Source organism: Oncorhynchus kisutch, linkage group LG25 (genome assembly GCF_002021735.2).
Source record: "Oncorhynchus kisutch isolate 150728-3 linkage group LG25, Okis_V2, whole genome shotgun sequence".
NCBI classification, from domain to species: Eukaryota; Metazoa; Chordata; class Actinopteri; order Salmoniformes; family Salmonidae; genus Oncorhynchus; species Oncorhynchus kisutch.
The window spans coordinates 9,962,263-9,977,707 of NC_034198.2; the positions used below are offsets into that span (position 1 = coordinate 9,962,263).

The 15,445-nt window shown below is 44.0% G+C and overlaps 1 protein-coding gene across 8 annotated transcripts in view; it reads right to left on the bottom strand.

Moving 5' to 3' along the window:
* LOC109869962 (SRC kinase signaling inhibitor 1-like) overlaps positions 1 to 9,149 on the bottom strand; it is a 46,858-nt gene extending 37,709 nt beyond the window's left edge. For 7 of the 8 annotated variants that reach the window (XM_031804879.1, XM_031804878.1, XM_031804875.1 and 4 more), the window contains exon 1: positions 8,951 to 9,149. In XM_031804879.1, the coding sequence (XP_031660739.1) occupies positions 8,951 to 9,037 (87 nt within the window). In that variant the 5' untranslated portion in view covers positions 9,038 to 9,149. Of the gene's footprint in view, positions 1 to 7,935; positions 8,440 to 8,950 lie in introns of those variants that run through there. The other variant, XM_031804881.1, reaches the window with a different exon arrangement.
* Between the last annotated feature and the right edge of the window lie 6,296 nt (positions 9,150 to 15,445).

Here is a 15,445-nt window from a genome sequence, read left to right on the forward strand (position 1 = left end):
TGCAATTCTACACATGACTTATGCCATGTTAATATGATATCTGAGTGAGAGTGACTAACAAAATCAAATGGGGCCCCTAGAAGTCAGGGCCCCTGGGCACGTTCCCTGCGTGCCCGGGTGTAATTCAGCCATGGTTACTACGTTTAGATACTGTAGCTGGCTAGACTAACTAACTACACTAATTTACCAAGTGACATACTGTATAATAACAGGGAAACTGCTGATGTAAAACCAAGTTTCAGAAATTGCATTTGTGTATTCTACAGTAAGTTGAGACCCCTCCCCTGATAACAGTTTGCTACTGGAAGGAATGGTCGAAGTTCTTCCATGTCTTTGCAATAAGTGATTTTCAAGGTAATAGCACAAATTACATAAAACATAGGGACAAATATTACATTCTATTTCAATCGCCTTTTTTGTTTTCATTGATATATATAATATACAGTATGAAATAGATAAATATCCCTAAATGCCAAAAACATGTCACTACAACTGTACTCATCATTACTCGGTTAAGCCAATATGCTTGCCTTAAACAATGCATATACTTAATGTTTTGCAGTATAAAGGACTTGCATTATGATTTGTGATTAAATAAACAGTTCAATATGAAAGGGAGAAAGTTAAAAACTGGGTGGTTCGAGCCCTGAATGCTGGTTGGTTGACAGCCATGGTATATCAGACCGTATACCACGGATATGACAAATAATATATTTTTACTGCTCTAATTACGTTGGTAACCAGTTTATAATAGCAATAAGGCACCTCGATGCTTTGTGCCTAAGAAGAGCCCTTAGCCATATTATATTGCCCCCCATGCCCATGCCATATTGCTTAAATATACCAAGGCTTTCAGCCAATCAGCATTGAGGGCTCGAACTACCCAATTTATAAAGGTGAATAAATGCAAGCTCTAAAATGCTGTTCAACCCCAATCAGAAACGAGTATTCAACAATGCCTTGTATATGTAACTATTTGTCAAGTGTTTTTCATGGCGACGGAAGCAAACACCACCGCAATTCAAGAATGACCCTGCTACAGTCACATATATCATACTCAGGGTTGGGGAGTAACAGATTACATGTGGACCCGTTACATGTAATGGATAACCAAAACACTGTAACCGTAACCCGTTACGTTACCAGCTAAAATAATATAATCGGTTTAAAGATACTTTTTTTAAAACTAGATGATTACTTGTAGGATTACTTTTAAATTCAGAAAATTGGACACCTTTCTGTTTTCTCAACGACATTGAAATCATCATTGCAAGTTTAAGTTTGCTCCTCCTGAGTGAGTCTGACCACAAGTCAGAGACCACTATGACACCAAATGCGTTTGATGGATCGCGGGAAAAGGGCAGGAATAGGCTTTTGTATGCTACATTCCAAGCTACACTGAGTGTACAAAATATGTTTCCATGACATAGACTGACCAGGTGAAAGCTATGGTCCCTTATTGATTTTACTTGTTAAATCCACTTCAATCAGTGTATATTTAGGAGGAAAAACCTTATAGAAGGATTTTAAAGCCTTGGGACAATTGAGACATGGATTATGTATGTGTGCCATTCAGAGTGTGAGTGGGCCAGACAAAATATTCAAGTGCCTTTGAACGGGGTATGGTAGTATGTGCCACGCGCACCGGTTTGTGTCTTTCTTCATAATGCATTTGTATACATTACACAAACTACAATTTGTTGGGGCTAATGTTAGCTAGGCTAGTTAGGTGTCTAATGTTAGCTAAGCTAGGGGTTAACATTAGGGTTAGGGGTTAAGGTTAGGGTATGGTTAGGGTTTAAGGTTAGGGCTAGTTTACATGCTAGCTGTACTTAAAAGGTCAAGTTTAGGAGTTAGGTTAAAGGGTTAAGGTCAGGGTTAGCTAACATGCTAAGTAGTTGCAAAGTAACTAATCAGCAAAAATGCTAAAGTTATCCATGCTGAGATTCAAACACACAACCTTTGGGTTGATAGACGTTCCCGTTATACGCCCACCCATCCTCCCTGACCAACCTCCCTTCTAAACTATTTTGACATTATGGACCACAACACCACAGGTGTCACGTTCATCGTAAGGATCGGACCAAGGCGCAGCGTGAGTAGAGTTCCACATAATTTTAATAAATCAAAACTCACTGAACAAAACAACAAACAACCAAACGAAACGTGAAGCTACTGATGTGCACTAAGGCAACTATACATAGACATACAAAAACCCTAGATGACACAAACCCTAGACATACAACAACTAGAGTACCCACCCTAGTCACACCCTGACCTAACCAAAATATATAGAAAAACAGAGATATCTAAGGTCAGGGTGTGACTAGGGTGGATACGCTAGTTTTTGTATTGTCTAGGGGTTTTGTATTGTCTCGGGTTTTTGTATGTCTAGCTTTTGTAGGTCTAGGTATTTGTATGTTTATGGTGGCCTGATATGGTTCCCAATCAGAGGCAGCTGTTTATCGTTGTCTCTGATTGGGGATCCTATTTAGGTAGCCATTTCCCTTTTGGTGTTATGGTGGGAAGTTATCTTTGTTAGTGGCACTATAGCCCTTGTAAGCTTCACAGTCGTTTCTTTGTTTCTTGTTTTGTTGGCGACATTTATATAACTAAAAGAAAATGTCCGCTCACAACGCTGTGCTTTGGTCCACTTCTTCCCATGAAGATCCCACCATAAAAGGACCAAGCAGCATGTTCAGGAGGAATGGACCTGGGAGGAGATTTTGGATGGAGCAGGACCCTGGACGTAGGTGGGGGAGTATCGCCGTCCGAGGGAAGAAATCGAGGCAGCGAAAGCGGAACGGAGACGTTACGAGGAGTTATACCAAAGAGGTAGGCCACAGAAACCCCAATCATTTTTTGGGGGGGGCACACGGAGTGGTTGGTGAAGTTCAGGGGTGAGTCAGAGACTGTCGAGGAGTTATTGGACAAATTGTAGGAAAGTGAACGGAGGGGAGAGTTAGAAACCTTCGAGGGGAGGAAAGTGAAGAGAGAGAGAGCTGTTGGTTTGGCGTAGTATGCATGGCATTCGCCCTGAGGAGCGTGTTAGCCGTCCGATGCCACCTGAGTCAGTTCCCCGCACTCATCCTGAGGTGCGTGCCTTCAGCCCGGTACCACCAGTGCCGGCACCACGCATCAGACCTCCAGTGCGCCTCCACAGTCCAGTATGTTCTGTGCCTCCTACCCGCACTCGCCCTGAGGTGCGTGTCTTTAGCCCGGCACCACCAGTGCCGGCACCACGCACCAGGTATCCAGTGCGCCTCCACAGTCCAGAGCATCCGGCGACAGTTTCCAGTCCGGCGCCTCCAGCGACGATCCCCAGTCCGGAGCCTCCACGCCCTGCCACGCCCTGCCACGCCCTGCCACGCCCTGCCACGCCCTGACCGGAGATATCTCTGTTTTCTTTATATTTTGGTTAGGTCAGGGTGTGATACGTTAGTTTTTGTATTGTCTAGGGGCTTTGTATTGTCTAGGGATTTTGTATGTCTAGGGTTTTGTAGGTCTCGGTATTTGTGTGTTTATGGTGGCCTGATATGGTTCCCAATCAGAGGCAGCTATTTATCGTTGTCTCTGATTGGGGATCATATTTAAGTAGCCATTTCCCTTTTGTTGTTTGTGGGATCTTATTCTATGTTTAGTTGCCTGTCTGCACTATCCATATAGCTTCACGGTTCATTTTGTTATTTTGTTATTTTGTTTGTTCAGTGTTCATTCATTAAATAAATAAGAATGTACACATACCACGCTGCACCTTGGTCTCCTTCGTACGACGGACCTGACAGTGGCAACAGGGGAGTTTAGAAAGGAGGAACTCCCTTAAACATTTATTCCAAAGCTGGGGATCCTCACTGCAGCTTGTTGCAAGAGCACATTTTTCACTAGCTAGCTGTCCTTGTTTTAATTGTTTTAAATTCACCTTTATTTAACCAGGTAGGCTAGTTGAGAACCTACGACCTGGCCAAGATAAAGCAAAGCAGTGAGACACAAACAACAACACAGAGTTACACATGGCATAAACAAACATACAGTCAATAATACAATAGAAAAAGTCTATATACAGTGTGTGCAAATGAGGTAGGATAAGGGGGGTGAGGCAATAAATAGGCCATAGTGGCAAAATTATTACAGTATGGCAAATTAAATACTGGGGTGATAGATGTGCAGAAGATGAGTGTGCAAGTAGTGGTACTGGGGTGAAAAGGAGCAAAATAAATAAAATAAATAACAATATGGTGATGAGGTAGTTGGATGGGCTATTTACAGATTGGCTACGTACAGGTGCAGTGATCTGTGAGCTGCTCTGACAGCTAGTGCTTAAAGCTCGCGAGGGAGACATGAGTCCCCAGCTTCAGTGATTTTTGCAGTTCGTTCCAGTCATTGGCAGCAGAGTACTGGAAGGAAAGGCGGCCGAAGGAGGAATTGGCTTTGGGGGTGACCAGTGAAATTTACCTGCTGGAGCGCGTGCTGCGGGCTGGTGCTGCTATGGTGACCAGTGAGCTGAGATAAGGTGGGGCTTTACCTAGATGACCTGGAGACAGTGGGTTGGCGACGGATATGAAGCGAGGGCCAGCCAACGAGAGCATACAGGTCGCAGTGGTGGGTAGTATATGGGGCTTTGGTGACAAAACGGATGGCACTGCATCCAATTTGCTGAGTAGAGTGTTGGAGGCCATTTTGTAAATGACATCGTCGAAGTCAAGGATCGGTAGGATAGTCAGTTTTACTAGGGTATGTTTGGCAGCATGAGTGAAGGATGCTTTGTTGCGAAATAGGAAGCCGATTCTAGATTTAATTTTGGATTGGAGATGCTTAATTCGAGTCTGGAAGGAGAGTTTACAGTCTACCCAGACACCTAGGTATTTGTAGTTGTCCACATATTCTAAGTCAGAACCGTCCAGAGTAGTGATTCTGGATGGGTGGGTAGGTGTGGGCAGCGATCGGTTGAAGAGCATGCATTTAGTTTTAATAGCATTTAAGAGCAGTTGGAGGCCACGGAGGGAGAGTTGTATGGCATTGAAGCTCATCTAGAGGTTAACACAGTGCCCAAAGAAGGGCCAGAAATATACAGAATGATTGATAGGCAGCTTAAACTCCTTCAATTCAATTTAAGTAACCTACTGTTTTTATCTGGGATTCAAATGCACTGTATACCATTTTTGTTTCTTTTTTTTTGTGCGCATATCACACATTTCCAATAAGCAATTTGTGTCTATTTCACAATAATCTGTGATACTGGGTTGGATATACATAGCGAATTAAGGTGAATCATACTGCTGCTCTGTCATTTAGCTATCTGCACCTTTCAGATTGTGGTTGTTGTGGATGGCTGTTCCCAATTGTACATGCATATTTGAACCCAATAATGGTTGAATTGAAGACGTTTAAGCTGCCTATCAATCATTATATTTGCGACTAGAGGACACCTAGCTAGTGAAAAATGTGCTCTTGCAACAGCTGCAGTGCAGATACCAGCCTGTGGCATAAAATGTTTAAGGGAGTTCATCCTGTCTAAACCCCACGTGGTGTTGTGCTCCATACTGTCAAAAGTAGTTTCTTTTAAGAAGACCACAAGTAGAGCTTTTATTTCTCAATCTTATTTGTGCTGATTCCCTTATGCTTAACAGACACATGCTCAAACTTGTGTACTATTGATAGACTTAAACAGCTGCAAATTATCAAGATATCAAAGTGTCACCAACAAAAAACATAAAATAATAGGCCTACAGTATAGCAAATGCAGAATACTGCGCTCATTTTTCACATGCAAATAGCACTTTTCCCAAAAGCAGCATTTATTTTTCAACTTGAAGGAATGAGCCCAATCAGTCCTCCATGACAACAAAATCATAAACAACAGAGTAGGGCTGGCTAATAAGTCCTTTGTTTTTGGCTTACGCTCAGGTAAAACAATTTGGCTAATCTATGTTTCCATATTTCCAAGTCCTATTCTTGAAGATCAAGGGGTATAACATTAATTGCAATGACTGGAAATCTGACAAACTCCGATTTTTGTTTTATATGAAGGTATAGTCTAATCACATTACTATCTGTAGTAGAAGCCTACAGAACCAACCCATAAAGTGAATTGTAACATCCATTTATGGCCAGCTATGTAAAATCTAACATTGATTTATCCTGCAATAGATAGCTCTTGAGCAGGTTGACGTTTATTGGGATGAGTCATGTCCTTGAGGCAGAACTGACTCCGCTAGATGGGCAAGCTGCAAAGTCAAAATTGTCCTACACTGGTTTGAGAGGAAATATTCAATGAGTTCCTACCCTCTGTTGAGAGAGGATGTGGAGGAGAAAAGCTGGATGAGGATAGACAGAGCAGAGCATAGGCAGGAGGGGAGGAAGATACGAATTGGGGATAAAAAACCAACAGAACAGAGGCCTGCGGGCTCCTGTGACCCAGATACATAGAGCATTGTGTGTCCTGCAGGCTTCTGTCCGAGTCGGAGCTAGCAATCATGTGTCTACCTGAACATTTGTCAGCCTGCACGGCCATACTACCACCAATCAGACCCCATTCTATTGGCCATGCCTCGACACAAGGCTCTTATTGACAAATGTCACTAGGACCCCTATGTTAGGGATTCTATTTCCTCACCTCTCTTGTGTTTTTCTGTTTAAATGGTGTTTTATTGATTTGTATTACCCTATAACTACACTGTATATCAGTGTCTACTTTGTACATGTTTTACTTAAACTTGAAATTGAAGTATGATGTGGAGAATAGTTGTTTTGGATGTCATGTATGTGTCCTACTGTGTATATCTACTTGGAGGACTGGGACGCTGCTCGCATCTTGAAGAAGATCTCTCTTGAACACTCTACTCCTAACCATATGCTGAATTCCAAATCAATCCCTACCCCCTAGGGAGTAGGTGCTATGGTCAGATGTGGAACTCAGCATACACGTCTACCTGAACTCAACACATACTCACTACCACCTACCGCTAGATGCACATACTCTTCTCAACTCCACCCGCTAACAGACCAGTAGACTTGTGCATATGCATCCTCTTGAAAACATTCTCCCACATCCCACTCTTTTTCTATTCATGTCTTCATCCACCTTTCTGTCTTCACCCCTCTTACCTCAGCCTCCCCTGCCCACCTCTCCTCCAATATGCACTAACAAGAGGGCGTTTCAGAACATTACATTTGCCCCACACACAATAAACCCGAGCCCCTATGCACCGTGACACAATGCCCATATGGGCTGCCATATTTCTCAATCACACAAGCTGAATCCCACAATGGACATGTACTGAAAGAGAGAGAGAGAGAGAGAGACGCATGCCTGACCTGCATGCCAAGCAGCTAATTTCTCTTTCTCTCTCTCTCTCTCTCTCTCACTGTCTCTGTCTCTCTCTCTCGCACACACACACACACACACACACACACACACACACACACACACACACACACACACACACACACACACACACACACACACACACACACACACACACACACACAGTCCCACTCCTAGTCTTTCAGACACTGCGGCACCACATCCACACCTGGCCAACACCTGCATGCCAGTACCACCCCGGAATGAGCCAGCCAAAACACACCACACACATATCATACACACACTCACACACCCGTCCTCTGATCCCTGCAGAAAGCAGGGAGTAGAGGAGAGGCATACCCATTACATCATGTCTTACCTGCACTGGTCTCCCCTACACACTCACACAGACACTTGCTGATCATGGTCACATGCACACACGCACGCACGCAGTCAGGTACAGATACAGCTCTCTTGCACGCGTTCTCTTTCTCCCTCACCCCTTTCAGTCTATCCTTTTCTCCCTCTCTCTGCATCACATGAGGCAGCAGAATGTCATCTATCCCACAGTAACACCAGAACAAACAGGATTCTGCACGTCTCCATTAAATAATGAAAGGGAGAACTGGTACCGTTGTTGCTACTTATCGAGCCTGCTACTGCTGGTGACTGGTGGTGGTTCGTCGGTTCGCATGCTGCTCCACATGCCTCCCTCTCCTTCCTCCTCCCCCCTCTCCATTTTCTGACGGCATTCGCTCTGTTCTCCCACGAGCCCCCGAGGAATCAGTAAATCCCAGGCAGTGTTGGTCTGGTTATATACAAAGTAGAGCCAAGCAGAGTAGAGTGTCCTCTCTCTCTCTATACCACTACAGCCCAATCCCAGTTTCAGTCTTTCTCTCACAACTCATTCCTCTCTGTTTCTCTCCCTCTCTCTGCTGCTGCCATCCGTACTCTCTTCCACTCTCTCTTCTTGCCTAGGCATTACCAGCCATATGATATCATTGACTTCCTTATATGGGAATGGGGGGTTGCCATGGAAACCACGGACTCCACCTGTTTCTCTCTTTATTTGTCTTTCCATCTCTCCCTCTTTTTCTCCCTCTTTTTCTCTCTCTCTCTCTCTCGCTCGCTTGTGTACAGAGATAAATGGCTGCGCCAGGGTAAATACACAGAGCAAATGAAAAGCTGGGGAGGAAAGAGAGAAGTGGATGGAGGGATACTTGGCCCGATGGAGGAGAGAGTGTGGAGAGACGGCAGAATTCTCAGGGAGGGGATTGAGGTAGAGGGATGGAGGGATCAGGATAGAGGGATGGCAAGGGATAAGGGTATATACAGTATCTCTATTTGTCCTTCCTATCTCAAATCTCTGTTTCCATCTCCCTCTCCCTCTGACACCTTCTGATAACTACTAGCCAACGATGTCATGATGAACTGATGAATTGACACCTGGATACTCCTGTGGTTCTCAACTGCTTTTGTACCTGGGATGGGCAACGGCTATGGCCAAGGTAGATCTTAAAGAAATTGATAAGTAATATAATTTGTCACCATATTCTTTACACCAATTCTTTCACAAAGTGAAAAGAGATCAGGGTAGATGCTGGGGGGTTGATTCTGGCCATGGTGTTGAGAGTATTTAGATGTTACCTGCTGTTGGCGGCCACAGTTAGGTGAGCCCTGGCCCTGAGACATACAGGGGCTGGCCGGGTACTTCTGATTCTTCTGGAGGTCCATGAAGGCTCCGCGCTGGCGCTCTATGTCAGCCTTGTGAAGGTTCGTAAGGGCCTCCAGGCTCTTGGCAGCGATGTCGTTGTGGCGTTGGCGGTCCCCCGAGGTGGGTTCCTGCCCCCCGTTGTTGTTGTCAGGGAAACGACGCGTGCCACCGTGGCCCAGGGTGTGGTACTCCCGCGGGAACTCGGCATCCCCAGCGGAGAGCTTGTGACCCTTTCTTCTATCCCGGCCTGAAGGGGTCAAAAGTGAGGAAACATGGGCCAGGGGTTGGATTGGAGAGAGGAAGTGAAAGGTGAGAAAATGTGCTCTGGTTATACATAGATTTAATAACAAATGCAAAATATTTGATATCATCATTACTTTTCCATAAAGGTAAATACAGGATAGATATTGCTGTATGTATGTTGGGTGTTAGAGGAGGAGATCACTGGAGGCTGCTGAGGGGAGAACGGCTCATTACAATGGCTGGAACAAAGCGAATGGAATGGCATCGAACACCTGGAAACCGTGTTTAATGTATTTGATCCCATTCCACTGATTCCACTCCAGTCATTACCATGAGCGCGTCCTCCCCAATTAAGGTGCCACCAACCTCCTGTGGAGGAGCTGCTTGGAGAGATAGGACTCTCTCAGAGCCATCTGACATGTACGTATGATCCAGTCATTGGCTACCGATAATCCCAGAGCCAAAGGAAATCTCATTCAGCTAAACACATACACACAAACATACATACACACATACATACACACACAAACAATGTATATATATATAGCCCCAACAGCTGTAGCATCTGCCAAAGCCCACAACAGTCAAGCATATCTTGTTGGGGCCTCAAGGGGACACTACTGTCACAGGGTGAGGTCACAAATCTTGGCGATGACAGCAAGTTTGTCACCCATGCGTGTCAGGACCATTCAGTGTTAGAAGCCGTGATTGGTTGTGAGCTGTTCCTTCAGAGCGCCACCTTCTGGCCATGGAGATATATAGCTTAAATAAATTGACCAAGGATGGTCACTAAAGGAGCTAAATGAGCTGCCTAGGGAAACCCAGTGAACGTCCCTTTTCAGAACATCCATAGTAACTAGATCTGCTGGCTAGGCAGTACCAGACCGTAGAAAATAGCTTTTCCACTGTCTCCCGTGAATTGAATCCCACACACACACGCGCACACACAGGCTCTTCCCACACAAACTCTCCGTCTGCAACCGCAGCTGTGCATCCAGAATTGGACGCAATATAGTCCACCAGTCAACTCATAAATAAAGGAGAAAACGATCCATGTCAGATAACATGATCAACCATAGCAGTGCATGCGTCAATGCATTATTTCAAAATGTTACATAAGGCGTTGAGCACTCCCCTCTGTTTTGGCACGTCGGCCTACAGTATCTAAACAGCTGAAAGCACTGAATCCATACAGTAAATCAAATGTCTTATGAACACGCTTTTAGAGGGATCCATATTGATCTTCTGCAGTTTAAGCCCCATTACTCTACATGTGATTATCTCAAGGTTAGAGAGCCACAGCCACACAGCTGTTAAAGTTCTCAGAACGCCACACATGTTCTTAAGGTAAATACAGTCAAGGGCTGGTGCCCTGCACCCAGTTTAAAGGGATAGTTCACTCAAAAACACTCTTCAGCATTTCGTTCATTAGTCCACAATTCCCCAAAATCGTGCATGTCAGCAGTCTATTTTTTTGTTGTTTAAACGTAGAAGACGTTCAGTACATAGCAATAACTGTGATGATGCTTTTTGCAGGGTTTGGTATGATTGACTTGGTTTCAGATGTAAATCTTGTGGTGGAGTAGGGCAGGGATCCAGGGATTCCATGATGCAGCCATGGCAGCAAAATATCTGTTAGAGGAGACAGGGAAAATCTATCGTAGGCTGAAGGTTTTCTAATGGAACATGTGTGAAGCCCAAAGGCATATTTTCACATTGATTGGACAAAATAGTATTGACAGTTCTATTCTATTCTTAAAGTGATGTGAATAGATGGCATATTCACTTTTAATTTGATATTCAAATCATATTAATATAACAAATGACATTTGCAATGAAACCAGTTCAATCCATCTATATACAAGGAACCTTGTACCTCCCCAGTGCTTTTCCACCCCCTGACATGGCAGTATAACTCACAGCGGTGGGATTCTTAATGACCCGTCACCTCCAACACAGGTCCCTTCCTCACCTGTTATTAGAAATGTTACGGGAACGTTAATTACACCATTAATACTGGTGACGAACATCCTTTTAATTTCTCCTACTCACACCACTGAATCTTTTATGTCAACTTTGTCACTGTAGGGGGAGGCCATCACTCTCCTTCACCCCTCCTACTCTCCCTCTCTCCTCGACCTATCTCGTCCATAAAGTGTCGTCATCCCGGTACAGTTTGTGAGGCGGCCAAAGATTCATCATCGGAGCTAGTGTTCATTAGAGTTAAAGCGGAACTTAAGACGCGGTGAGTGATAGTCATTGCCCGGGCGCCGTCGTATTTCAGCCAACCTGGAGTCTGGACAAATTCCAAATGGCTTGGCTCAAGGCTGTGGCCAAACATTTCTCATTATGGGGCAAACACAACAACCTTGGTCGCTGCTGACATGGGAGGTGTGACAGAGGCCATTTAAAAAAAAATGATTTCCTCACACTGACTCCTGATTATTTCTGCTCAGCTCTGGGAGTGGTAAGTTTGTGTTCTGGCCAAGTTCTATCAAAATGATTTCATATCTCCTTCCCTCCTTAAAGTAATCACTTCTTTCCTTCCTTCCCTCCTTTCCACCTTCCTCCCTATCCCTCCAAATCAAATCCAATTTTATTTGCCACATACACATGGTTAGCAGATGTTAATGCGAGTGTAGCGAAATGCTTGTGCTTCTAGTTCCGACAATGCAGTAATAACCAACAAGTAATCTAACCTAACAATTCCATAACTACTACCTTATACATACAAGTGTAAAGGGATAAAGAATATGTACATAAAGATATATGAATGAGTGATGGTACAGAACGGTAATAGGCAAGATGCAGTAGATGGTATCGAGTACAGTATATATATATATGAGATGAGTAATGTAGGGCATGTAAACATTATATTAAGTGGCATTGTATAAAGTGGCTAGTGATACATTTTTTACATAAATTTCCATCAATTTCCATTATTAAAGTGGTTGGAGTTGGGTCAGTATGTTGGCAGCAGCCACTCAATGTTAGTGATGGCCTTGAGATAGAAGCTGTTTTTTAGTCTCTTGGTAACTGCTTTGATGCACCTGTACTGACCTCGCCTTCTGGATGATAGCGGGGTGAACAGGCAGTGGCTCGTGTGGTTGTTGTCCTTGATGATCTTTATGGCCTTCCTGTGACATCGGGTGGTGTAGGTGTCCTGGAGGGCAGGTAGTTTGCCCCCGGTGATGCGTTGTGCAGACCTCACTACCCTCTGGAGAGCCTTACGGTTGTGGGCGAAGCAGTTGCCGTACCAGTCGGTGATACAGCCCGACAGGATGCTCTCGATTGTGCATCTGTAGAAGTTTATGAGTGCTTTTGGTGACAAGCCAAATTTCTTCAGCCTCCTGAGGTTGAAGAGGCTCTGCTGCGCCTTCTTCACAACGCTGTCTGTGTGGGTGGACCAATTCAGTTTGTCCGTGATGTGTACGCCGAGGAACTTAAAACTTACTACCCTCTCCACTACTGTCCCGTTGATGTGGATAGGGGGGTGCTCCCTCTGCTGTTGTTAGCTACCCTCACCAACCTTCCTTCCTTCATTTACTCTCTCCCTGAGTTGGTCGACGGTCACTGATGTCAGCCATGTTACTTTCACAACTTGATATCACACAGCTATCTCCGCTTTCTGACAGCCTCCGGCTCAAACATTTTCTTGCTGAACCATGGACATACTAGCCTGGTCCCAGATCTGTCTGTGCTGTCTTGTCAAATGTTTGCAAGGCAGCACAAACAGATCTGGGACCAGGCTTCGATACACTGCTTCCTTCCACCCAACAGCTGGACTGCATACAGTTAGAATTCAGTTAGCTCTTCCTGTTTTTGAAGAGCTTGGTTACTGGAAGACCATGACTGACCCCTCAGAATAGCACTGGAAACATAGGGGATTGAACCCTACCGACTCCACTGTTTAATTCTAGTCAATGTGAATGGAGGGTTTGACATGTTAACCATTAGTAATGCAAATAGGAAAATAATAGATTATCAATGTTTTGGGTGCTGGGTCCAGAGTACAGGATATTGAAACAAATCTGTTATCAAGTACAGACAGTCGTGTTTGTCTGCATGTATTATTCAGAATTATGAAGAGCATTAAAATTGTGTGCATCCATTTAGGGACAAAATATTGAAATATATTGGTGCTCTATGAAAAATATATTATTTGAGTGTGTCCCTGTGCTCCCAGCAGGGGGAATTGGTTCTGCCAGAGATAAACATCTCACCATGAAAACTCAATGTCCTCAACACATATATATGCGCACACAAACACACACACACACACACACACACACACACACACACACACACACACACACACACACACACACACATACACACAAACAAACAAACAAACACTACTGCAGATTCTCATTACTGTGCTCTCTCCTCCTCTCATTCTATTCCTTCTCTCTCCACCACAATTCATTCATATTCCAATGGCCTCTGGCCCAAACCGTACATTCATAGCATATACCACTTTCTCTACTAAAGATCCCACCCACATCTTACAGTACAGTACCACAGTTTACCACGGTCCATCAGCCGACAGCCTGTCACAGAGCTAAGCACATGACACCCTGTAATTACAATCAAGAACAGATTGTTCAGTGAAGTGTCACTGGGAGGACCTGAGACAAATTTGTGACCGTTTGTCAGCGGAAACTGTACATCAGTGATCATCATCTAGATTTAGCCGCAGGCCAATTTTTTCTTGAGCGGATGGTCGAGGGGGCTGGAACATAATTCCAGATCAATTGTAGACTGCGAATTGACCCCAATTCAAAGAGTTTCATAATATTTGACTAAAACATAATTGTTTCAAACCTTGCTTACACGATCACATCTCTTATTATGCATGGGAATACATGGGAACCGATTTTCCTAATTAAAATCAGTTTAGGCAGATTTTGGGGTGTTTTTTTTTTTGCCAAGAAAACATGGGGGGCCAAATAACAACCCCACCTCCCATGGGCCACTTCAGATAGAAAGGTTGAAATGGTAATTACATAATGATGATGAAATTCCATTGCATATCGTATGGACCTCAATTCACTTTATGATTATACCTTGGATTATGTTTTGGAATATGTTTTATACAGTACCTGTACAGTTTTATACAGTTTTATACAGTACTACAGCTGGTGCGTGTCATTTTTAGGTTTTGACAATGCAGACTGTGTTAACCATGGCCACAGTCATTTGCTATTGCGAACATTGTCCCAGGCTAGGATCTATGCTTGGAAGTGAGGAGACTTTCTCTCCCTCTGGGTTCAGACACAGGTTCTTGCTGAGTGATGTGTCATTGACTGAAAGCACGGGCTGGATGAGTCATAGTCTGTGAGCTATTAACGCAGACTAATTATTAATGCAGACTAATTAAGACTGGGATTCAGCCAGGCAGCTAGCTCTGTGAATGAGGTGCAACCAAGCAGCATTAGGGTGGAGCGTGTACACAATGTCATGAATAAGGGTTTACTATAGGTTCAATAACACAAATACGAGGAGTAGGCGTGATGAGAGAGGCCTACTTAGGGCATGCAATACCTTATGGTACACAAATAACGTAATATTATTGCATCCTTGGAGTGAGGAACGTGCATTATTTTGGAGCAGATGGGCTATTTAATTACCAGCCCTGCAGGACTGAAGTATTGCTGGCTTCTTCACTGCTTGCCAGTTAATTGATAAATGGATGTCATTCGTTAGCTACAAAGTTCAGTCACGGTCCCTGATTGGATCGCGACCAGGAGAGTTTCAGTCCTGCAAGACCCTAATCGAATAGCCCTGTTTTTGGAGTCATAACACAAGCATACTACATCAGTATACTACACTATGCCAACCAAGGGAAACATTTTCTATGGATAGCATATGTACCGTAAAGATCACTGCATGACGGCACTTCTTTGGTTAATCTTTAGCAATTTGCTGAATCCACTCATTTTGCTTAAGCATAATTGCTTTGACTGCAAACGGGATGCACTCTGAGGCAATTCACACGCCAGCAGTTCATAACTGGCAACATTTTACATAAATATTCAACAATGGTCATAAGTCAACTGCTTCATGGAAAGTGAAGTAGGCTAAGCAATTAAAAAGACTGATGCGCAGTGGAAAAGGAAGGCTAATGTGAAATTGATTCAGTCTAGCAGACAATTAAACAGAAAGAAATGTGTGTGTGTGTGTGT